Source organism: Podarcis melisellensis, assembly GCF_964234715.1.
Source record: "Podarcis melisellensis genome assembly, chromosome: 4".
In the NCBI taxonomy this organism is placed as follows: Eukaryota; Metazoa; Chordata; class Lepidosauria; order Squamata; family Lacertidae; genus Podarcis; species Podarcis melisellensis.
The window spans coordinates 101,414,818-101,440,223 of NC_138531.1; the positions used below are offsets into that span (position 1 = coordinate 101,414,818).

The 25,406-nt window shown below is 46.2% G+C and overlaps 3 protein-coding genes across 3 annotated transcripts in view; all 3 read right to left on the bottom strand.

The window, feature by feature from the left end:
• Positions 1-25,406, bottom strand: part of LOC309369127 (uncharacterized protein) — a 58,674-nt gene that overhangs the window by 33,081 nt on the left and 187 nt on the right. The gene's annotated exons all lie outside the window — the stretch shown is intronic.
• LOC309368832 (uncharacterized protein) overlaps positions 13,274-25,406 on the bottom strand; it is a 61,326-nt gene continuing 49,193 nt past the window's right edge. Inside the window, exon 5 of the mRNA XM_081909138.1 lies at positions 13,274-13,356. The gene's annotated coding sequence lies outside the window, so the exon portion shown is untranslated. The remainder of the gene's footprint in view (positions 13,357-25,406) is intronic.
• LOC309368786 (uncharacterized protein) lies at positions 13,791-25,165 on the bottom strand (the record flags this gene model as incomplete). Its single annotated transcript, XM_081909093.1, has 3 exons — positions 13,791-15,248; positions 24,076-24,202; positions 25,094-25,165. The coding sequence occupies 3 exons, from the start codon at positions 25,163-25,165 to the stop codon at positions 13,822-13,824; spliced, it is 1,626 nt and encodes a 541-aa protein (XP_081765219.1). The 3' UTR covers positions 13,791-13,821.

Consider the following 25,406-nt stretch of genomic DNA (forward strand, 5'->3'; position numbering starts at 1 on the left):
CCAAATACATGTCCCTTGAAATTTAGGCAGCTAATTTATTATTATTATTTTATTAGAGAGCTTAACCCCCCACCCACAGCCACTGATGCCAAGGTCCCTGGAGGCTCAGTGAGTAGCAGCGCCCATTTCCGGCTGCTTTGCCAGCCACAATCCCTTTGGGACAGAGAGGATGTGGTTCTGGGATGCCCTGCTCTGGGTGCGAGGGGATGGCTGCAGTGGCCTCCGTGTGGAGCTGCCCTGGGAGACACTGGGAAACTGGTCCCCATTGCAGCAGCCAGACTCTGGGCTGGGATCCCTCTCTTTATTCCTGGCCTCTCTTTCTCACCTTTCCTTCCTCCCTCCCTGTGGGGCGGGGGCTAGTCCACCTCCTCGTCTGGCTTTGGAAAACCATTTGCACATGTTACCTCGGTTGTGCAATGAGGCTGAGCGATGTCACACAGAGTTAAAGTCCCAGGGACTCCTTTGTTTAAAGAAGGGAGATTTCGTGGGAGTCAGGGATCCTCTGATCTGCAGGAAGGGGAGCCGAGCAGACCTGGCCCCTCCCTGGCAGGACCCTCTCCTCCTCCCTGACTTGGGGTCCCCCCCCCTGCAGGAGCAGATCAGGCCCCCCAGGCCCCCTCCCCCGCTGCAGCTCTGGGACCCCCCGTCTCCCCACTGCACCCTCTGAGGGGAGAGAGAGAGGAGACTCACCAGATCCCGGGAGGGGAGAGCGAGGCAGCCCTTGCAGGAGAGACACCGAAGCAGGAAAGGACTGGGGAGGGGGGGGCCTTGGCTCTGAAGGACCTGGCCCCCCCTTGCTTCCTGGCCACTCTAGGAAGGCAGCTCGGTTCCCTTTAACCCTTGCCAAGCCGAGTCCCTCCAGCTCAGCCCTCTCTCAGATTCTTATTATTTTTTATGCATTTTGGGGGGGCAGCTGCCCCCCCCGGCTGCGCCAATGCCCAGATATCCTTTTGGAGCGCGAGGCTCTTGGCTGGACTCTGAGCATCTCCCTCCCTTGGCCAGAAACCAGAGGAAAAGCTTGCAGGGAAGAGGGCTTTGCAGGAGGCAAGGAAGCTCCTCCTGGAATTCAGGAGTGGAGAGAGAGGAGGGGATCCCAGGGTCATCTAGTCCAACCCGAAGCAAGAGGGGGCTGGTCTAGTTCCCTAAACAGGCAGCCCTGTTGAGGGAAGCTTTCAATATTTAATAGGTTATTGTATTTTAGTGTTTTATTGGAAGCCGCCCAGTGATGGGCGGGATATAAATAAATTATTATTATTATTATTATTATTATTATTATTATTATTATTATTATTATTATTACAACCCCCAGTAAAGCAGGAATCTCAGCTAAAGCATCCATGGCAGATGGCCCTCCGATCTGTGCCCAACTGCTCTTAGATGTCCCTCAAGGCAGCGGGTCCTGAGTTCGAGCCCTGCTGAAACAATGGCACTGGCTGCCAAGGAGGAACCCAGCGAAGTTCAAAATAAATAAATCCTATTCTCATCATAAATCAGTAATACTTTCTTATGTATGCTTTCTATGCTTTTTTCTGCCATTTCCCTTTGCAGAAATGCTTAATTGCTTATTCAATGGACTGAAAATGGATGGTTGTTATTATGTTTAGGGAAGCTTTTAATATTTGATGGACTATTGCATTTTAATATTTTGTGGGAAGCTCAGCTGTACCTGCTGGAGGTGATTCAAAACCATCCTGGTGAGTGATGGGTGGTGTGGGGGACCCCCATGGGGAAGTGGGGGATGGAGGGGCTTTGGGGGAGGGGTTGTCCGTCTGCCGGAGAAGAGGACCCTACTGGCCTAGGCGCATGTATCCTGTTTGAAAGGGGAATCATCTTAGGGACTTCCTGTGAACATCTGGGTCAGGAATGCTTTTCCTGGAATGGACAAACACACAAGACGTAACCGGCTGGGCATTCACACAAACAATAATCTTCTATCTATTCTTATCACAATATCAAATGTTGTTTTTTTTAAAATAAATTTTTATTAATTTTCCAACAAAATTATACAATTTTATCCAAATTTTGACAAATTAAATCTTTCTTGGACTTCCTTCAGTTGCTATCCATAGTTATTCTTTAGTACGCATTCCCTTCGTTATATTGCCATTTAACGCCTCCGCCTTCTATTTATTTTTGACAATATATCTTAACTTTTACAGTGCTTCTTGAAACCCCACTAGCGTTGTTTGCACATCACACACCTTTTTCAGATACTCTACAAACTTTTCCCAGTCCAAAGGTTTATCTCGCACATAAACAACACATAAAGTGCAATAATATAGACGGAAGTCCCAATAAATCAGTTCATTCATAAAGACCAAATGTCTGCTAAGTCCAAATTGGGGACTACTACAGTTCCACATTGTTGACAAGGTGTGATGGCCTGGGATTCGGACTTGGATGCTGAACCTGAGGGATCCCAGCCTGCACAGGATTCCCCGCCTCCAGAACCAGCTGAGCCAGGGCTGGGGCATGAGCCTGAAGGGTCCTCACCTGTGCTGGGTCCTCAGGTGCAGGCACCAGCTGAGTCTGCTCTGGCTCCTGAGGTGATGGAGGACCCATTGCCTGCAGATGCTCCACTCTCAGCCCTGTCAGAGGAAGCTGAGGTTGCCTCTGGGTCCGGTAACCCTCCAGCCTCTCCTGAGCTGCAGAGGCTCAGGGTTAGAGAGGCGAGTCACCAGAGGATCGGGGCCACCCTATGCCTCAGGGCAGATAAAAGCCGACCAGCCCCAGTCCCAAGTTGCAGAAGCAACATTGTTGGTTGCTAGTTCCTGCCTGAGCTCCTGACCCACCCCGGTTCCCTGCTTGCAAGCCTGTTCCTAACTTCACCCAACTCCCTGCTCTGCACCCAGCTTCAGCTACTACGGACTGCCTCCATGTTGCACCTTTGACCATGGACTGGACTTGGACCTTGCCTCGGGTTAATTCAATGGGTCCCCGGCCAGCTTTCCCATGTTTCTTGCCCAGACCAAGCTGTATATTCAGGGGCGAGCCGGGAATTTCCCCGATGACTGCACCAAGGTGCACTTCCTGATCAGCTTGCTGAAGGACCGGGTGGCCAAGTGGGCATTGCCGGTGCTCCGGCAAGACTCTCCCTTGCTGACAGACTATACAGGGTTTTGCAACCATCTGGAAACCGCGTTCGGCAACCCTCAGAAGGGGAGTCAAGCCAATCGGGCGATTCGGCAGTTAAAACAGGACAAGTCCACAGTGGCCGCCTACGCCACAGAATTTTGGCCATTGGCACAGGACTTGTCCTGGAATGACTCCACCCTTCAGGACCAGTATCTCGAGGGGCTTTCGGATGAGATACTGGACCAGCTGGCCATGATGGATCACCCCACCACGCTGGACACCCTCATTCAACGGGGCCTGCAGATAGACGATCGGTTGGAGGACCGTCGCCAGGCTCAGGGCCGCCAGCACTCCCGACTCCCGGCTCCCGGCTCCGGTCCTTCCCAGCAGTTCCACGGCCACGGCCAAGTCACTGGAGGAGCCAATGCAGCTTGGGGCAGCGCGGCCTCGCCTCTCTACCTCGGAGAATACTCGGCGTCTGAAGGGGAACCTGTGTCTCTACTGCGGCGGGAGTGGACACTATGCCCAATCTTGTCCTGAGAAAACGCCAGCCACAGGGAAATGGCCAACCCCAGTAGCCGATGGCCCAGGCTACCTGGGGTCCCAAACATTGCATGATGGGCCCTCACCGGTGGAATTGCAACACCTCATGGTTCCGGTGCATCTATACCCCCCTGGCGGGCCCTGGATTCTCACCCAAGCTCTGGTAGATTCAGGGGCAACCCGCTCCTATATGGACTCTGCCTCCGCTGCCCGTCGTCAGGTGCCACTCCAGGACAAGCCAGAACTGGTACAGGTGGAGGCAATTGATGGACGGCTTCTGCGCTCGGGTGCCGTTCCTCAGGAGACTGAGCCCTTGGTCCTGTGTCACCAGCAGCACCGGGAGGTGCACACCTTGGACATTGCCACCATGCCCCGGTTTCCCCTGGTGCTCGGGATGGACTGGCTGGAGTCTCACAATCTTCAGATTGACTGCGTCAATCAGACTGTGCGCTTCCCAAACCCGTGTCCCCATGCTTGGTCCAAGATGCTAGTGGCCGCCCCCACGGGGAAGCTGCGTCAATGCTCCCCGCTGATTATCAGGAGTACCAAGAAGTGTTCAAGGAACACTTTCAACTGTGGCATAGACCTCCAGCCCGGGGTGCCCCTGCCTGTGAGCTGCCTATACTCTCTTACAGAGCCAGAGCACTAAGCCTTGCAGGACTTCCTTCGCAAGAACTTGGAGGGCGGGTTCATTCGGCCCAATACCACGCCCACCGCTGCTTCAGTTCTCTTCGTTAAGAAGTGTGAGGAGCTTCATCTCTGCCATGATTACCGGGCCCTGAATAAGATTACCATCCCAGACCGGTATCCCTTGCCCCTTATTGCGGAGTTACTGGAACGGGTGCAAGGGGTACAGATGTTCACCAAGATGGACCTTTGGGGGGGCCTACAGTTTGATTCGGATCCTAGCCGGGGATGAGTGGAAGACAGCATTTGGGACCCGGTATGGGCAGTTTGAATACCTGGTAATGCCTTTTGGGTTGTGCAATGCACCTGCCCTGTTCTAACGGTACATCAACCACATGTTCCAAGACTTGCTAGACAAGTACGTGGTGGTGTACCTAGATTACATTCTGATTTACTTCCATGACCCAGCTCGCCAGGTGGGGCCGGAACTCTGCGTCGGAGAACCATGGGGCTATATAAATTCTAATTGGACTCCATTTGAATTCGGCAATTGTATCCAGGCTGCAATTAGCTTTTTGGTTCCTTAGGAACAACTGAGCAACTTCCCTAGAGTGGAAGACCAAAGCCTATAATAATAAAAATCCCATAGAAAGGCCAAGGCAAAGACATCTCTCTCAAGAAATGTCCAAACCAGTGCCACTACAAGGTGACATGGTCAATATGAAAGCCCTACAGGGATTGTTGCTGCTGTGATATGATGGAGGTGTGAGACCAGAGGAGAGCTAGCTTTGACACCTGGGAACACACAAAGAAGGCAGAAACAAAACAAACTGCATTTTTCACTCATTATTTGACTTTCCCGCTAAGTGTAAAGCATAGGCTTTCTCCCAAAGTGCTAGAATGCCACAAGTAATTTAGGAACAAAATGCAACATGTGTTATTTTTTATGTGATATCCTATGTCCAGCTATATGCACTGCTACATCTGCAAACAGCATTAAGAGTCCTGACATGCAAGTCTCTTAAGATTTACACGAAGGCATCCATTTGCAACATACCAAGTTATTATTTGTGGGGCAACAATTTTTTAGAAAAAAAATATAGCCCCAAAGGGGGGAACTGCTATTAAATTTTTTAGTTAATATAAATCTAAATGTACCAAGCAAACACATATATAGATTTATAAACCACATGTCCAAAACCCACAGGAAAAGTCCTAAAGCCATATTTCACTCTTTCAGTCACCTCAAATATTTCTCAAGGTAAAACAATGCACTCAGATTTCTGTTGTAGACTGCCTTTTCTGTGATGTATGTATGATGTTTCTGGGGGTGGTCTTGGACTCCAGGGCAGGCAATTAAAAATGTCTCTATTAAGGGCTTGCATGCATGGCTCGGGGTCCCCCTCCTCTCTCCTGCATGTGGGGGAGCACCCTCTTACAACAGTTAATAAAGAACAGGCTTACTGGCTGCTTTGCTTCTCAATGTTCTCTGGTTGGTCTCTGTTATTTTCTCCTACCAATAGAGAACCTACAAAAAGACTCTTTATGGGCCCTTGGGTACCCCATAAGGAAAAAGGAGGAGGTTTTTTCCCTTATATCACCTGCAATCATGTGTGGTGAGTTAGCAATTCACTCCTCCCGTTGCTGGATATGTGGCTAGTATGTCACATGCCCCTGTTTACTTTCCTAGGCTTGGAAACTGTAAGAACAGAAGTCAGTCTTATCTCTTCCGCTCTGCTGTGCTTTTGCACTGTTCTTTGTCTCCCTGTCTGTTGCTGAGGAAGAGAGAGGATGCCATTATGATCCGTTTCGTGTGCAAATGTGAGGAGCATCCCCTCAGTTCTTTCATCCAAGTCACTTATCAAGACGTTGAACAACAACGGGCCCAGGACAGAACCCTGCAGCACCCCTCTGGTCACTTTTCCCCAGCATGAGGAGGAACCATGAAGGAGTCCTCTTTGGGTTCGGTCCGTCAAATCCAGCTAACAGTTACCTCATTCAGCCTCATTTTACCAGCTTCCTCACATAAATATCACAGAGGACTTTGTCAAAAGCCTTACTGAAATCAAAATACACAATTTCCACAGCAGTTCCCTGATCCACAAAGTGTATAACTCCATCCAAAAAAAGAAAAGAATATAAATGGAGAGATTTCTTTGGCTTATATTGTAAAATCTTCAGATGATGGGCAAACACATTTTAAAAAGCATAAATGAGGATCTTGGCAAGCTGGAACATGTGCAAAGGAAGGTGATTTATGTATTTATTTAATTTGTAAATCACCTGACCAGTTGTGCCGACTTGAATAAAATATTGGTGGGGGCCAGGTAAGGCCCGCCTTGCACTATCAATCACATGGTGCATGCACACCATTAGAATGGCAATGCCTATAATGGCAGTGACTTTAAAAAAAAGTAATATTTTGCGCCCGTAGTTCAATTTCTCAGCAGCTCCCCTTGCCCCGGAGAACACTTCTAGCATTTCATCACCTCTACCTGTGGCATTGTTCAGCAGTGGGGAAAGTGACCTCTTCACACTGGATGTCCATTTGGTATGGCCCTTTCCAGGTTTTTTCTTGCTCATTGTGTTTGTCTTTCATTTGTTCTCCTGTGTGTGTTGCCAGTAGAAGCCACAATTCTGTGGGTACTCTAGGTGGTGCAGAAAGCACCTAGAAGCTCCCTAGAGGTTGAAGTGCTGATCGAACTTCAGTTTTGTGCTCTATTAATTCCAATTAGGAGTACTGGGGGTGGTTCAGATTCTGGGGCAGTGCTTTTGGCCAGCAGAGGGTGTCACAGGGCCAGCCTACTTTCCCTTTAAAGCAAATTTGGGTCTCCAGCTGTTTTTGGACTACAACTCCCATCATCTCTAGTTAGCAGGACCAATGGGGAGGGATGATGGGAACTGTAGTCCGGGAGCTGCTGGGGACCCAAGTTTGGGAAAGCCTCCTTTAAGCAACTTTTCCATTTTGCCCGCAAAGATGGGACCTGTCCATGTTTGTATCTTCTTGTATTTTGTTTTCCTCATGACCTTTGTGCGGTTTTTAAAAATTTCTTTTTAAAAATAATAATAATATTTATTAAAGTTTTAAATGTTACAAAAAGAGAAAGAGATAATTCCAAGTTAAACAAAAACTTAACAACACATCACAATAAAAAAAGAAGAGAATAGGGGGGGGGAAGGTTATAAAAAAACAGAAAAACAGAAACAATTAAGAAACACAACGAACCTTCCCGTAACTTATCTTTCGCTTACTTGTTTCCTTGAGCTCCTCGCACCTCCCTTTTTTGTATTCTAGTTCAGTTAGCTATTTCAGCAAATCCTTTCTATCTTTCCCAATTTTTATCCTATAATTTATCTTAATATAATGTAACTTTACCTTTCCTCCTTTAACAATCTATTTTTACTTAATCCTTTATAATATTTCTGCTAAAGCCATATAACTTCATTCCAGCCTCCTTCTAACATTCCTTAATTTTACAATGTTTCTGTAAATAATCTTTAAATTTCTTCCAATCTTCCTCCACCGACTCTTCTCCCTGGTCTCGGATTTCCGCCAGTTCCATAAGGTCCATCAACTTCATCTGCCATTCTTCCTGGGTGGGTAGATCTTGTGTCTTCCAGTACTTTGCAATAAGTATTCTTGCTGCTGTTGTAGCGTACATAAAGAAAGTTCTATCCTTCTTTGGCACCAATTGGCCGACCATGCCCAGGAGGAAGGCCTCTGGTTTCTTCAGAAAAGTATATTTAAATACCTTTTTCATTTCATTGTAGATCATTTCCCAGAAAGTCTTAATCCTTGCGCATGTCCACCAAAGGTGAATGTGCCTTCAGTCTCTTTACATTTCCAGCACTTATTATCGGGCAAATGGTAAATTTTTGCAAGCTTGACTGGTGTCATGTACCACCTGTATATCATTTTCATTATATTCTCTCTTAAGGCATTGCATGCCGTAAATTTCATACCTGTGGTCCATAACTGTTCCCAGTCAGCCATCATAATATTATGTCCAACATCTTGTGCCCATTTAATCATAGCTGATTTCACTGTTTCATCCTGAGTGTTCCATTTCAACAGCAAGTTACACATTCTTGACAAGTTCTTACTTTTGGGGTCTAACAGTTCTGTTTCCAATTTTGATTTTTCCACCTGGAAGCCAATTTTTTTGTCCAGATTATATACCTCCATTATTTGATAATAATGGAGCCAATCCCACACTCTATTTTTTAGTTTTTCAAAACTCTGTAGTTTTAATCTATCTCCCTCTTGTTCCAGAATTTCCCAATATTTTGGCCATTTGGCCTCCATATTGAGCTTTTTCTGAGCCTTCGCTTCCATTGGTGACAACCACCTTGGGGTTTTATTTTCGAGCAAGTCCTTATATCTTATCCAGACGTTAAACAGTGCTTTTCTGACAATATGATTTTTAAATGCTTTATGTGCTTTGACCTTATCATACCACAAATATGCATGCCACCCAAATACGTTGTTAAAACCTTCTAGATCCAGCATATCAGTGTTTTCAAGAAGCAACCATTCTCTCAGCCAGCAAAAAGCGGCTGATTCATAATAAAGTTTAAGGTCTGGCAGGGCAAATCCACCTCTTTCTTTAGCATCAGTTAGTATCTTAAATTTTATTCGAGGTTTCTTGCCTTGCCAGACAAATCTAGAAATATCTCTCTGCCACTTCTTGAAACAATCCATTTTATCCAGAATTTGCAATGTTTGAAACAAAAACAGCATCCTAGGCAGTACATTCATTTTTATCGCAGCAATTCGGCCCAGCAATGATAGCTTCAGATTTGACCATATTTCTAAGTCCTTTTTCACTTCCATCCAACATTTTTCATAGTTATCCTTAAACAAGTTCACATTCTTGGCAGTCATATTGACCCCTAGGTATTTCACTTTCTTAACCAATGTTAATCCTGTCTCCTTCTGAAACCTCTCTCTCTCAATCACTGTTAGGTTTTTCTCTAACACCTTAGTTTTCATTTTGTTCAACTTAAAACCCGCTACATGACCAAATTCTTGAATTAGTTCCAGTACTCTTTTAGTACTAGATTCTGGCTCCTGTAATGTCAGTACCAAATCATCAGCAAATGCTTTCAATTTGTACTGTTTAGCTCCGACTTGTATACCTTTAACCAATTGGTCCCTTCTAATCATGTTTAGAAGGACCTCCAGGACCGATATAAAAAGCACTGGAGAGATTGGGCAACCTTGTCGTGTTCCTTTTTCTATCTTAAATTCTTCCGTCACTACATTATTCACAATTAATTTACCCTTTTGTTCTGAGTAAATTGCACCTATACCATTTCCAAACCCTTGACCAACCCCCATCCCTTGTAAGTTTTTCCTCATGAAACTCCAAGAAATATTGTTGAAGGCTTTCTCCGCGTCCACAAATATCAGAACTGCTTTAGTATTAATATTCACTTGTAGTTTCTCTAAAATGTTAATTATGTTCCTCGTATTGTCAGACAAGTGTCTGCCCGGAAGAAAGCCCCCTTGATCTTTATGAATTTCTTCTACTAACACCTCTTTTAGTCTTTTAGCCAAAATATCTGCAAAAATTTTATAATCCACATTAAGCAAAGATATGGGGCAGTAATTCTTAAGCTGTGTCTTCTCAGACTCTATTTTCGGTATAAGTGTAATATAAGCTTCCTTCCACGACTCTGGTGCCCTTTTCCCTTCCAATATTTCATTACAGACTTCCTTTAAAGGTTGTACTAACCATTCTTTCAAGGATCTATAATATCTTGAAGTCAAACCATCCGGTCCTGGGGATTTACCTAATTGCATGTTCTGAATGGCCCCTTCTACCTCCTGATCTGTTATTTTATAATTCAACATTAACTTATTTTCTTGAGAGATTTTTTATAATCCATTTATTTTCAAAAAACGGTCAATGTCCATTTCTTTCTGCATCTCCTGTGTATATAGTTGTTTAAAGTACCTCTGGAAGCACTTTCTGATCTCCGCTGGATTCTGTATATTCTTTCCTTCCACTTCCAAATTTGTAATAATATTAAGTTTTTGTCTTTTTTTCATTTGCCAAGCCAGCAGTTTTCCGCATTTATTTGCCGATTCAAATGTCTTTTGTCTCATCTGTTTAATCTTCCATTCTATTTCCTGATTCATCATTTTCATATATTGTACTTGATATAACTTTATCTCTTTCAGGATCTCCTGCGACTTTGGTTTCATTCTCAATTTCTTTTCTCCTTCCTTTATTTTCTCCAGAATTTTATCTTTTTTCTCATTTTGGACTCTCTTCTTAATTGCATTCTGTTGCATCAGAAATCCACTCATAACCGCTTTGCTTGCGTCCCAGATTACTCTTTTTTCAACAGTGGTGTTCATATTTATCTCGAAATAATCTCTCAGGGTTTTTTGGGCCTTCTTAGTCACTTCTTCATTCCTAAACAAAGTGTCGTTCATCCTCCATCTAAAGGAACCATTTGGTGTTAGTTTCATTTCCATCTTCACAGCATTATGGTCGGAGCAAGTTTTAGGGCAGATTTCCACTTTTCTAATCTTCGGAGCCAGCCCTCTAGTTGCACAAATTTGGTCAATTCTTGTCGATGTCATTTTGGCCTCAGAGAAGAAAGTTCCCTCTATTCCCAAAGGGTTCTTCATTCTCCGTGTGTCCACTAAATCCATATTGTCAGTCATATCAAAAAAAGTTTTTGGTAGTCTACCATCCTTAGTAACTACCTGTTGTAGATACCACTCCATTCATGTCCCCCATCAAAATTATATTGTAGTCCATGTAATCCTTCATCCTGGAGAAGAGTGACTGGCACCCCACTAGTCACTCTTCTCCAGGATGAAGAGGAACCATTGATGAGCACCCTTTGGGTTCGGTCAGTCAGCCAGTTACAAATCCACTGAGTGGTAGCATAGTCAAGACCGCATTTTACCAGCTTCTTTACAAGAATATCATGAGGCACCTTGTCAAATTCCTTGCTGAAATCAAGGTAGGCTACATGAACGCAGTGGGTGCTCATCAATGGTTCCTCTTCATCCTGGAGAAGAGTGACTAGTGGGGTGCCACAAGGTTCTGTCTTGGGCCCGGTCTTATTCAACATCTTTATCAACGACTTGGATGATGGACTCAAGGGCATCCTGATCTAATTTGCAGATGACACCAAACTGGGAGGGGTGGCTAACACCACAGAGGACAGGATCACACTTCAAAATGACCTTGACAGATTGGAGAACTGGGCCAAAACAAACAAGATGAATTTTAACAGGGAGAAATGTAAAGTATTGCACTTGGGCAAAAGAAATGAGAGGCACAAATACAAGATGGGTGACACCTGGCTTGAGAGCAGTACATGTGAAAAGGATCTAGGAGTCTTGGTTGACCACAAACTTGACATGAGCCAACAGTGTGACGCGGCAGCTAAAAAAGCCAATGCAATTCTGGGCTGCATCAATAGGAGTATAGCATCTAGATCAAGGGAAGTAATAGTGCCACTGTATTCTGCTCTGGTCAGACCTCACCTGGAGTACTGTGTCCAGTTCTGGGCACCACAGTTCAAGAAGGACACTGACAAACTGGAACGTGTCCAGAGGAGGGCAACCAAAAAGGTCAAAGGCCTGGAAACGATGCCTTATGAGGAACGGCTAAGGGAGCTGGGCATGTTTAGCCTGGAGAAGAGGAGGTTAAGGGGTGATATGATAGCCATGTTCAAATATATAAAAGGATGTCACATAGAGGAGGGAGAAAGGTTGTTTTCTGCTGCTCCAGAGAAGCGGACACGGAGCAATGGATCCAAACTACAAGAAAGAAGATTCCACCTCAACATTAGGAAGAACTTCCTGACAGTAAGAGCTGTTTGACAGTGGAATTTGCTGCTGCCAAGGAGTGTGGTGGAGTCTCCTTCTTTGGAGGTCTTTAAGCAGAGGCTTGACAACCATATGTCAGGAGTGCTATGATGGTGTTTCCTGCTTGGCAGGGGGTTGGACTCGATGGCCCTTGTGGTCTCTTCCAACTCTATGATTTTATGATTCTAATCCAACAGAGTCTCATGCAACTTCTTTAAAAATTCCGATTTTCCTTCATTTGGTGCATAGATGCCTTACTATCAAAAATTTATCTCCTTGTGATTGAATTTCAATTGCAACAAATCTTCCTTGATCATCTTTAAATATAAGTTTCGGTGATAGGCTCTCCTTTGCATAAAGTACTACTCCTCTTTTTTTAACTTTTTCTGATGAAATAAATTCATGGCCCAATCTTTTATTACTCAGTATTTTCCTATGTAGCCTTGCCACGTGTGTTTCTTGTAGACAAATCAAGTCCAATTGTTCCTTTTTCAATAAATGAATGACTCTGCGCCTTTTTTCGGGGGAATTCAGTCCATTAATATTCCAACTTAATATTTGCAATGCCATGATGTGATTACTCTGATTTTCCTCCAACTACACCCAATGCTTGCTCTTCTTCTGTTGATATCACTGGATTGTCCAGTCCGAAGGGTAGTTTGGTTATGTCCAGTATTCCTTTTTTTGGTGATCTTCTGTCCAATGCTTTTTGTTCTGGTCCTCTATCAGGTGATCTTCTGTCCGATGCTCTTGACTCTTTTCCAGACCCCTTCTGCAGATCTTCTTCGTAATTATTCAAAAAATTAGCTTTATCTTCTACTGATTTTATTTTTATTTTCCTTCCTTTGAAACTGAAGGATAGGCCTTGGGGAAATTCCCACCTAAGGTTAATTTTGTTCTTTCTCAGCAGGGCAACCAAATCATTGTAATTGGACCTAAGATCCAAAAGGGATGTCTTTCGGGATGTCTTTAAAAATCTCCACTCTTGACTGTAGTACTTCCAAAGGATTCTGATAATGCCAACCCAAAATTTTATCTCTCTCTTTTTTAGTTCGGAGGGTAATCAAACAGTCTCTTATTCTATTCTTCTCTTTCTTCCCTCCTCTTCCAAGTCTAAAGGCAGTCACGATTTTAAATTCATCCTGTTCCAAATCCAAATCCCAAAAGTCTGCGAATTCCTACGTCATTTCTTAAAAGGGCAAATTGAAAGCGAAATTGTATGGCAAGTAGTGGAAGAAAAAAAGGTGGCATTTGAAAAAACACACAAAGAAAACCTAGGGGTGGCCTCCTCCAATATTTAATAGGGGGGGACAAAGACCCCTTGGCATTTAGGAGTTGGCCGTATTCCCTACACCCACACGTCTCAGAATGCTTAGAACATCAAAACACAACACAATAACACAAAACATCACATGTTGAGAGCCAGTGTGGTGTAGTGGTTAAGAGCGGTAGACTCCTAATCTGGGGAACCGGGTTCGCGTCTCCGCTCCTCCACATGCAGCTGCTGGGTGACCTTGGGCCAGTCACACTTCTGTGAAGTCTCTCAGCCCCACTCACCTCACAGAGTGTTTGTTGTGGGGGAGGAAGGGAAAGGAGAATGTTAGCCGCTTTGAGACTCCTTAAAGGGAGTGAAAGGCGGGATATCAAATCCAAACTCTTCTTCTTCTTCTTATGTTAAAATAGTATTAGATGTCAATAAGAAAAAGGTCCGGTTAAAAAGCTGTGGATTTGCCTGGCTCCTAAAGCTGTATACTGGTTTTTCCGACCTTTGTATGGATTCTTTGATGGGAAGTGAGTTTAGAGCTAACAGTGAAGCTCTTTCCACATTCCACACACTGATAGGGTTTCTCCCCTGTATGAATTTTGTGATGGGAAGTGAGAGCGGAGCGCTGACGGAAGCTCTTTCCACATTCCACACACTGATAGGGTTTCTCCCCTGTATGAATTCTTTGATGGTAAGTGAGATTGGAGCTGTGAGTGAAGCTCTTTCCACATTCCACACACTGATATGGTTTCTCCCCTGTATGAATTCTCTGATGCTTAGTGAGATCGGAGCTATTTCTGAAGCTCTTTCCACATTCCCCACACTGATAGGGTTTCTCCCCTGTATGAATTCTTTGATGGAAAGTGAGAGTGCAGCTCTGACTGAAGCTCTTTCCACATTCCCCACACTGATAGGGTTTCTCCCCTGTATGAATTCTTTGATGGGAAGTGAGTTTGGAGCTCTGATGGAAGCTCTTTCCACATTCCACACACTGATAGGGTTTCTCCCCTGTATGAATTATTTGATGGGAAGTGAGATGGGCACTGTTCCTGAAGCTCTTTCCACATTCCACACACTGATAGGGTTTCTCCCCTGTATGAATTCTGTGATGGGAAGTGAGATAGGAGCTCTGACTGAAGGTCTTTCCACATTCCACACACTGATAGGGTTTCTCCCCTGTATGAATTTTTTGATGGGAAGATAGAGAGGAGCTTTTCCTGAAGCTCTTTCCACATTCCACACACTGATAGGGTTTCTCCCCTGTATGAATTCTTTGATGAGAAGTGAGAGAAGAGCTATGAGCGAAGCTCTTTCCACATTCCACACACTTATAGGGTTTCTCCCCTGTATGAATTCTGTGATGAGAAGTGAGATGGGAGCTGCGACTGAAGCTCTTTCCACATTCCATGCACTGATACGGTTGCTCCCCTGTATGAATTCTGTGATGGGAAGTGAGAGAGGAGCTACATGTGAAGCTCTTTCCACATCCCACACACTGATAGGGTTTCTCCCCTGTATGAATTATTTGATGGGAAGTGAGACTGACTCTCTGCCTGAAACTCTTTCCACATTCCGCACACTGATAGGGTTTCTCCCCTGTATGAATTCTTTGATGGGAAGTGAGATTGGAGCTGTGAGTGAAGCTCTTTCCACATTCCACACACTGATATGGTTTCTCCCCTGTATGAATTCTTTGATGGAAAGTGAGAATGGAGCTCTTCCTGAACCTCTTTCCACATTCCATGCACTGATGGAGTTTCTTTCCAATGATATTTTGTTGATGGCAAGTGGAATGGGAGCTCTGACTACAGCTTTCTCCACACTCCAAATTTTTGCGTGGCTTCTCTTCTCTGGGGATTTTGTCGTGGTCACCTTTGTTCTCGATTTCCGTTTCATCACAATCTGCATTGGAGACAAAAAGGGATTAGAGCCTCAGGAACAAATGGAGAAGAACTGAAGGGAGCTGGGTGTGTGTTCATTACCTGTATTGTTTGTCATTAACCAACATATTTATTATGAGATTCTGATGTGTTGTTGAATGTTGCTTTGTTTGATATAAAGTAGTGGTCAAAATTGTGGGGAAAAAGTGTAGTTCTTCTTTTGGAGTAATATTATAAATTTATATATCAATGGAAATATAATTTGATCAAGAATGCAATCAACAATGCAATCAAACTAAGTTTGTTCATATTATATCAAACCTTATAGCCAAATAACGAGAAAAAAGAAGCACAACTTGCTTAGGTTGACTTTTGTCAGTGTCTTATGTGATTGCTATCAAGTTGGTCATTTAGTGAGGTTGAAAAACATAATCAAATTAAAGAAATGGCACAAAGAGTTGACTGGTCACCCAGAAAGTGATGTAAAATTGTACTATTAAGTGAACAAGGCTACAGTTATGAAGAAATTAGATGAAAAATTGGGAAAAACTAAACCAAAGCTGGCCATTGAAGAACGGAGAGACTGTGCCTACATGACAGAAGAAAATCATCTGGGTGTATACAAGACTATATGGTGCAATGTAATGGGAAGTTGAGTGCAAGTCTGGTCTAAATGTTAGAATTCTAAGGAAAAAGCCATTGTTATCTCTCCAGCAAAGGTTGAAAAGATGAAACCCATGTTAACTGTACAGCGGAACAATGGGACAGTGTTATTTGGAGCGATGAAACCCAAATCTCCTTGCTTGGTAGTGATGGCATGAAATATGCGAGGAGAAGAATCAGAGAAGATTTACATCCTACTTGCATTACACCGACTGTGAAACACCCAGACAGTGCGATGATCTGGGGTTGTATGGCAGCAAAAGGTGTGAGCAGAATTTGCGTCATTAATGGGAATATAAATGCGGGAAAATGCATAAAAGAAATACTTGAGCCCAAACTGAAGTGTTCCGCAGGTGATCTTTTCCCAGATACTGAAGCATTTATATATATGCTTCATATGCTTGCAATATATATGCTTGAAATATATTCTATTTCAACAGGATTCAGCTCCGTGTCATGTTGCTGCTGTGTGCAAAAGGTGCTTTGGAATGGCCTGGGAATAGCCCACAATTCAACCCAATCAGAAATCTATGGAGCCGACTAAAGAAACTTGTTATACATGTTTGATGTATTAGATGATTTTAATATTTTTTTGGAAGCCACCCAGAGTGGCTGGGGAAGCCCAGCCAGATGGGCAGGGTACAAATAATAAATTATTATTATTATTATTATTATTATAGAAGTAACCCAGCAATAAAGCTCAATTAACAGAGGCCATAATTGAGTCTTGGTTTCCCATTATTACAGTTGCAGAACTAAAGACTTGGTTCACTTCAAGTGAAGGCGTTGTAAGGCTGTAATTAAAGCTAAAGGTTACCAATGGTTACCAAAGGTTTCACGTTTTTTCTTTATGACTGCTGTTCTAATAAATACTCCTTCATAAAAGTCATCGCATTACATCCTTCATTAAATTATCTTTCCATTGCTATATAATTTTATGGTATTACTCCACACAAAAGTGGTGTTATGAGCCATCAAACCTCAAAAATACACTTTTCACAAAAGGTTTCCACAATTTTGGCCACTATTAGAAGTTGTTCATTTTAAAGTTAATGTTCTTTATATATGGGATCAGATTATTATTATTTATGTTTCATGATTATATGAGTGTTGGAAGCCGCCCAGAGTAGCTGGGGCAACCCAGCCAGATGGGCAGGGTAGAAATAAAAATTATTACTATTACTACAGTGGTACCTTGATTTAAGAACAGTCCTCTTCTGGAAAAGATTAAGTTTGTAAACCGAGGTACCACTGTATCATCATCATCATCATCATCATCATCCTCATCATGACTGCTGCTGTTGCTGCTTGCGTGAGTGCTGGGAGGACCCCTCCCTCTCCTGCCAATTCCATCTGGCCTAGGGGGCGGGGCCTGCACTTACCACTACAGTTTAGAGGCCTGAGCAGCTACCTGCAGCAAGGGACAAAATGGTTTTAAATGTTTTAAGTGCTTTTAATTTGCAGCACTTTAAATGGTGGTTGTTGTTTTTTATAATATTGTATTATTTCATTAATTTATTTTTGCTTGGGGTGAGTTAAGCATTTAGTCAGGGTGGGGAGTAGTTTAATTTGAGCGCTATTGTTTCTTGCTTTGGTTTTATTATTATTATTGTTGTTGCTGTTGTTGTTGTTATTCTGTTAAGTTATTATATAGTTTGTATTTTGCTTTTTAAGGGGAAGGGTCATGGCTGCCTGGGAGTGGGCCTCAGCCAATAGATTGAGTGGGGCAGGTTCCAAAGGGGGGAATGTATTGGGACACCCAATCTCAGTGATCACGGGCAGGAGGAGGAGTTATGCTAAGACCAGACCATGTCATTACCGAGGAGGCAGGTTTAGTCGTTGTTTGAGGACTATCCCTGCCTCCAGGTCTGGTCCTGACCGGAAGGATACAGTAATCAGCAAGGGAAATCCACATGACCTGAAAGTGTTGCTGTGCAATGCCAGGTCAATGATGAATAAAACCTCTGCCATCCACGACCTGATTGTGGATGGAGGATTTGACCTGGCATGCGTGACAGAGACCTGGTTGGATGAAGCAGATGGGCCTGTCCTTGCCGCTGCTTGCCCACCAGGTTTCTCTTACGCACAGCAACCCAGGTCATGTGGGCGGGGGGGGGGGTTTGCAGTGATTTTTAGGAAGTCATTAGTCTGCACCAGGCGTCCTATTGGGAAGATCCAGTTCTCTGAGTGCATGTTCTGGAAGTTGGGCAATAGGGGCAGTACAGGATTCCTTTTGGTGTACCGACCTCCCCGCTGCACCAAGGATTCCCGGCCCGAGCTGCTTCAGGTTGTGGCGGATATGCTCCTGGAGACACCTAGCTTGGTTGTCCTGGGGGATTTTAACATCCATGCCGACACGACCTTACAAGGGGCCGCTCGGGACTTCGTGGAAAGCACGGCCTCCATGGGGCTGTCCCTGAATAGGTTTGGCCCAACTCATAGCCGCGGACATGCCTTAGACTTGGTGTTTACCTCTATGGGTGTTGGTGATCTGACATTAACTAAAAGCGAAACATAAGAAGTGCCATGGTCAGATCACTTCCTGGTGCAACTGGACTTCTCCGCAACCCTTCCCCTCTGCAGGGAGGTGGGACTGATTCGGATGGTCCGCCCCCACCACTGAATGGATCCAATTGGCTTCCAGAGAGTGGTAGGGGATGTTTTATCCCAAGTTAATGGCCTTTCAGCAGATTCCCTGGTGGCACACTGGAATGCGGAGTTAACCAGGGCTATGGACTGTCTGGCTCCGAAGCGCTCTCTCCGATTGCATGGAGCCCGAACAGCCCCGTGGTTTCCCCCGGAGCTGAGGGTGATGAAACAATTGATGAGACGGCTAGAGCGCCGGTGGCGGAAAACTCATTGTGAATCAGACCGGACACGGGCTAGAGCTCAACGCCGAGCCTACCAAGTGGCAATGGCGACGGCGAAGAGGGTCTTCTTTGCCGCCTCCATTGCACCTGCAGAAAACAGCAGAAGGAGACTTTTTCAGGTGGTTCAGAATCTATCGGATTTTTTTAAAAATAATATTTATTCAAAGTTTCAAAAATACATAAATACAATAAAGAACAGAAAAATACAACAGAAAAAAAGAAAAGAAAAAGTTTTTAAAAAGAAAAAAGGGGGGAAAAGAAAAATACACATCCCATATTACATCTTTTCATTTGCTTGTTTCTTAGACCTCCTCGCACCTCCCTTTTTGTATTCTGACTTAATTCGTTGTTCCAGCAAATTCTTCCCATATTTCTCAATTTTTATTTAAATAATTTATCTTAACAATCTATCTTATTAATTAATTCAACATATCCTTTCCGTCTTTTACCATATTCTGTTATTCAATTTACCTTAATGTATTTAACCTTATCTTACCTTAAAAGCCTTAAAATTCAAAGTTTAAACCATATTTATACATAACTCCTTAAATCCTTTCTACTAAAGCCAATTAATTCCTTTCCAGCATTTTCCCTAATATTTCATTAACATTACACTAATTTCAAAAACAAAAAAAGAATTTCCCCCCCAGTTGTTATCCAACGTCCCTTCTTCCTGGTTTCGCGTTATGTCAGTCCTTTCTATACATTCCATCCAGTCCATCAATCTGGTGATCTTATATCCGAGGCCCTTAAGTCTCTTCTATGCCCCTTCTGCAGATTTTCTTGTTCTTGTTTGTAGTTGCACTCTTCCTTGCCTTTTGTTGGTTTCTTTCTTAATTTCTTCCCTTTCTCCTTGGGGAGTAGGTCTCCGGGGGATTTCAAACGATAATCTCCATTTTCCTTCATCAAGCCAGCCCATTCCCCACAGTCCCACTCCCTGTCATCATCTTTGTAATCCAAAAAGTGGTTGTCCAAAAAGTAATTGTCAACATGTTTCATAGTCCCACCAGATTTAAGAGCTTCCTTAACTCCAAACACTTCCAGGTACACTCCAAGTTCAATCTTCCAATGCAACAACTTTCGCTCCTGCAGGACTTTGGATCTCTCCATTTGTATTGCTTGGGGTGCGATCACAACCTCTTCCATCTTCCTCTGCCCTTGCACTTGCCCAGTCAAACCAGTTTACTCTCTCTCCTGCAGGCTTAAACAGTCAATTCCCCCCCACTTTTCTCCTGCTTTCCAAGGGGGTTTTATTGGTTGTAGATGCAGGAAAATTCAATCTTTAAAACAACTTTCCAGGCTCTTAGATTGTAAAGTTTTTGCTTCAGTCTATTTACAAAAAGCGGAAGACGGTCTTCCTGTTTTAACCTTCCCGCTTCAGTGCCTAATTCAATAATTTCTTGATCCAATTTTCCGTTTTTACTCACGGGTATTTGTTTAGAGTCCGAATGTCAACAGGAAAAAGTCAGCGCTCTCTGGCGATGGCTGTGCGGCTTCCCTCCATGAAAGTAGCAATCGCTTCACTGCACCGCGCTGCTCACCCCACTTCGCTCCGGAGCCCCAAAAAGGGGTTCCCCCCGCGAATAGGGGAGGCGCTCTTGGTGCTCTGCCGAACCCCACGTTCCCAGGCTCCTCCGCCTGGAATTTCTAGCGGGTCCCAACCTTCGCCGCTGTGGGAACACCCAGTGGCGTAGCGTGGGTTGTCAGTACCCGGGGCAAGGCAAGTAATTTGCGCCCCCTAACTCATGGATTTTAGCACTCGAGTGCGAGCGCCCCCCCATGTTGCGCCCGGCCCCCCTGCACCCCCACGCTACGCCACTGCTTCAAGCCCCCCTATAAAACATTTGAGGGGGCCAGTCCCCCAGTTGATGGGCATTGCCAATGTGGTAAACTATGCAGGGCGGGGCTTACCTGCCTCCCCCCCCAATATCATACTGTATTCACGTTGGCACCCCTGATGAACTTAGCGGGGCTTACTTCTGCCCCACAAGCCTTTGCACCTCCTCGTCTCCTTTCCTCTCTACAGTGGTGCCCCGCAAGACGAATGCCTCGCAAGACGAAAAACCCGCAAGACGAAAGGGTTTTTCGGTTTTTGCGACGCTTCGCTAGACGATTTTCCCTATGGGCTTGCATCGCAAGACGAAAGCCCATAGGGAAATCTCGGGGACCTTTTTTTAAATGCTGGCGGTGGGGAGCAAAGCCTTCCCCCCCCCTCCGGACTTCAGAAGAGGTCCAGGAAGGCCGGCGGGGGCGAAAGGCTTTGCTCCCCACCGCCAGCATTTTAAAAGCGGTCCGGGATAGCAGGGAAGCGCTTCCCGCTATCCCGGACGGCTTTTGAAGGCAGGCAGGCGAAGACTTTTGCCCCCCCTGCCTGCCTAACCGGGGGCTTTTAAATCGCCCCGGGACTGCCCGGGGCGATTTAAAAGCCCCCGAACGGCTTTTGAAGCCTCCCCCCGCCGCCCGGCTTCGGGGCATCGTCCCGATGCCGGGCGGTGGGGCAGGAACGCCTCCCCCAGCCGCCCGGCTTCGGGGCATCGTCCCGATGCCGGGCGGTGGGGCAGGAACGCCTCCCCCAGCCGCCCGGCATCGGAACGATGTCCCGAAGCCGGGCGGCCGGGCGGGAAAGCCTCCGCTGTCCCGGGCGATTTTAAAATGCCGCCCGCCAGAAGAGGTGGGGGAAGGCGTTTTCCATAGGAACGCATTAATTGATTTTCAATGCATTCCTATGGAAAACCGTGCATCGCAAGACGAAAAACTCGCAAGACGAAGAGACTTGCGGAACGAATTAATTTCGTCTTGCGAGGCACCACTGTATATGTAAGAGGGTGAAGGTCAGGCTGGCAGCACGAATAAGGGCCCCACTGCTGAAGGCCTCTCCCGCCACGACCTCCTGGTCCACAGGCAGGGCAAGAAAGTGCCTTTTCCTTGGGGGGGAGTCTTAAATTTCAAATTATTATTATTATTATTATTATTATTATTATTATTATTATTATGAATATCAAATGTGCGTGGTTTCTCTACCTCCACCGACGACTCGCCACGTGCGAGGAGGAAGGCAGGCTCCCTTCACCTCCCCGTCCCCTCAAGGGAAAGGGAAAACGACGTGAGGAAAAGCAACGCGGGACAGCGAGCGAGGTTCTCCCCAGAGCCTTTTCCCGCCGCCCCCTCGCAAGACAGCCCTGAAGCCGAGCGCGGAGTGAGGGGCGGGGCCCGGCAGAGTCTCGCTGCCCCCCAGCGCCTCTCGAGGGGGCATGAGGGGCGCCGCGTTAAGGGCGCCCGTGGGCGCAGCGGCGGCTCCTGTCAGGGCACGATGCGGGCAGGGGTCCCTCGCGCAGCTGCCGCCGACGGCTGACCCTGCCTCACCCGGCGCCTCTCCCCCACCCCGTCCACCCACCCATATCCTGCTCAGGAGGGGCCGGTAGGCTGGCGAGTGCCTCACGGCACCAGCACCAGAGAGGGAGAGAAGTCCGCCTCCCGCCGCCGCCTTTTGTTAAACAGACATTTTAAATCGGTTTAAATGCACACGAACCTAGCAGTAACACCTCCCCTCCCAAAACTGGGCTGGTCGGGTGTGGTTCTCTCCCGCGCTGAGCGCTGCGCTGGGCGGCCGCTGCATTTTCCCTCCCCCAGATAGTCCCTCCCTCGCTCTCTCTCCGCTCCCGCTCCGCACTGCAACGCGGGCAGCTCGCATTGCATTCGCACAGCCAACACTGTGAGAGAGAGTGAGTGAGCCAGGTAGGGGCAGAGAGCTGCGAGTGCGCCCCCCAAAATGTTGCGCCCGGTGCGGTTGGCACCCCCTGCACCCCCCACGCTACGCCACTGAGAACACCCAGTTTCCACGGAGCCCGTTCCTCCGATCGGAGGAACTCCGCCATTCGCCGATGGCGCTAACCTAATCTATATGAAGCCGCTGGGAGAGATCATCAGGGGGTATGCAGTATCAGTATGCAGATGACACCCAGCTCTACGTCTCCTTTAAATCAGAACCAGTGAAGGCGGTGAAGGTCCTGTGTGAGTGCCTGGAGGCGGTTGGAGGATGGATGGCGGCTAACAGATTGAGGTTGAATCCTGACAAGACAGAAGTACTGTTTTTGGGCGACAGGGAGCGGGTGGGTGTGGGGGATTCCCTGGTCTTGAATGGGGTAACTGTGCCCTTGAAGGACCAGGTGCGCAGCCTGGGAGACATTTTGGACTCACAGCTGTCCATGGAGGCGCAGGTTAACTCTGTGTCCAGGGCAGCTGTCTACCAGCTCCACCTGGTATGCAGGCTAAGACCGTACCTGCCCGTGAACTGTCTCGCCAGAGTGGTGCATGCTCTAGTTATCTCACGCTTGGACTACTGCAATGCGCTCTACATGGGGCTACCTTTGAAGGTGAACCGGAAACTGCAATTAATCCAGAATGTGGCAGCTAGACTGGTGACTGGGACCACATAACACCGGTTCTGAGAGATCTGCATTGGCTCCCAGTACGTTTCCGAGCACGATTCAAAGTGTTGGTGCTGATCTTTATTGCCCTAAACGGCCTCGGTCCAGTATACCTGAAGGAGCGTCTCCACCCCCATCGTTCAGCCCGGACACTGAGATCCAGCGCCGAGGGCCTTCTGGCGGTTCCCTCATTGCGAGAGGTGAGGCTACAGGGAACCAAACAGAGGGCCTTCTTGGTAGTGGCGCCCACCATGTGGAACGCCCACCCATCAGATGTCAAAGAGATAAACAATTACTAGACATTTGGAAGACATCTTAAGGCAGCCCTGTTCAGGGAAGTTTTTAATATGTAATGCTGTACTGTTTTTAACACTTGATTGGGAGCCGCCCAGAGTGGCTGGGGAAACTCAGCCAGATGGGCTGGGTATAAATCATCATCATCATCATCATCATCATCATCATCATCATCACCACTGCTACTTCTACCTGAAATTCAATGAGTCTAGCTCTTCTCTGGGATGGATTTTGTTTGGCCCAGTCATGGCATCGCCTCCATCTCCAATGTCAGTCGTCTCTTTGGTCAACCCAAGACTGACAGGAGCAAAAACAAAAACAGAAAACCTGAAGCTACTTATCTTTCCTAACAATTCTGAAGCTGACATTGAAGATGGCCTGGGCAGTTGAGATCAGCCCAATCGTGGTGGAAAAAGGAATAATCTGAGGAAGATTGTTCAAAGAGAAAACTGTAATTTACTGTTTATTGTGGGGGTGTTAGGTTCCCAGGTGTTGTAGGGGCCACTATTGAGCTCTGTGAAAATATATGAGGTTGGTCCATAGACATATTTTGTGAATTTCCAGGCAGATAGGACAATCCCACAGGGAGCCTTACCAAGAGAGGCCACGATCCCACGATTCTCCTCCATGACGTCCTTATGCAGAGCTCTCTGGTCAGGATCCAGCAACGCCCACTCCTCGTCCGTGAAACGAACAGCGACATCTTCAAAGCACACTGGACCCTAAAAGAAAAAGGGAAATGTCCGCCTCTGAGACAGCAGAAATATGATCTGCTACACAATGCTCTGTTGTTTCCTTCCTGTAAATTGCGGTGTTGTTTAAATAGGATTGCTTTGCTGCACATTTTAATTATGGGTGCTTATTTTATTCTGTGTTTTAATTATGGGTATTTGTCTTTGTGCAAATAGGTGTTACTCTGCCTTGTGTTATTCAAGTCATTCTGCCTACGCAAGCATTCCAGTTTCCCCAATGGAAGGATCCACTTTCTCCTCTCCTCCTGGGCTGTTCTGGGAAGGTTCCCTCCCAATGCCCTAGAGCCAAATTCAAGGGGTTCAGGGGGCCATGGAGAGGGGGATGAATGGGGGGCAGACCCGATTTTTCATCCGAAAGGGCTGGTTAGGTGAATCCAGGCCACTATTTGTTCTCATTTGTCCACTGCTTAGAAAACAATTTTAGCATTCAGTGATTAATTGAAATAAGCCTATTTTTGTCTCCTGGCTCTGAGAGACAAGCGGGGGGTGTGTGGCTTCTGGCAAAAGGAGAGGGAGCCACCGGTGGCTCCTCCTTATCCTGACTCACTTCTGCCTCTCGACCTTCCTCTCCCACGCACCTCCTTCCTCTTCTGCCTCTGATTCTGCACTGCATTCTGCCACAGAGTCTCCCAGCTCACTAAGCCCTGTTTCCCCTTCAGCTTCTGACACCTCCTCTTCCCAGGCTTCTCCCTCTTTTCCCTCTGACTGCTCATCCTTCCTCCACCTCCACTCCTTCGGCTCTGAGCCGTCTTCCTTTCCTGGTTCCCCGGCTGCTTCCTCCCACCATTCCTCTGTGCCCAACCAGTCCATGACATTGCTCCATCCCTCAGCCTCTGGCCCCACAAGGCAGCTTCCCCTGACCTGATCTGGTTCCACAGCCGCTGCTTCCCTTCTGGACCAATAAAAAGGCGGATCAGGAGGTCTTGCTGGCATCCTTCTGCCATCTGCAAGAGAAAAAAGGTAAGCAGGACGCCAGGAGTGCCTGCTTCTCTCACAGGTGAAACAAGGCATCTCTAACTACAGGTGGGCCTTTGAGAAAGCCTTTCCTGCTGAGAGCATTTAGACGTTTGTGCCCATTTCATATGTTTGTTTGTGCAGAAATACATCTCCCCTCCTCTGGACCCTTGTCCCCAACTGTCTCCCCCCAAAACAAGATGAAAAGAACCCTCAGATG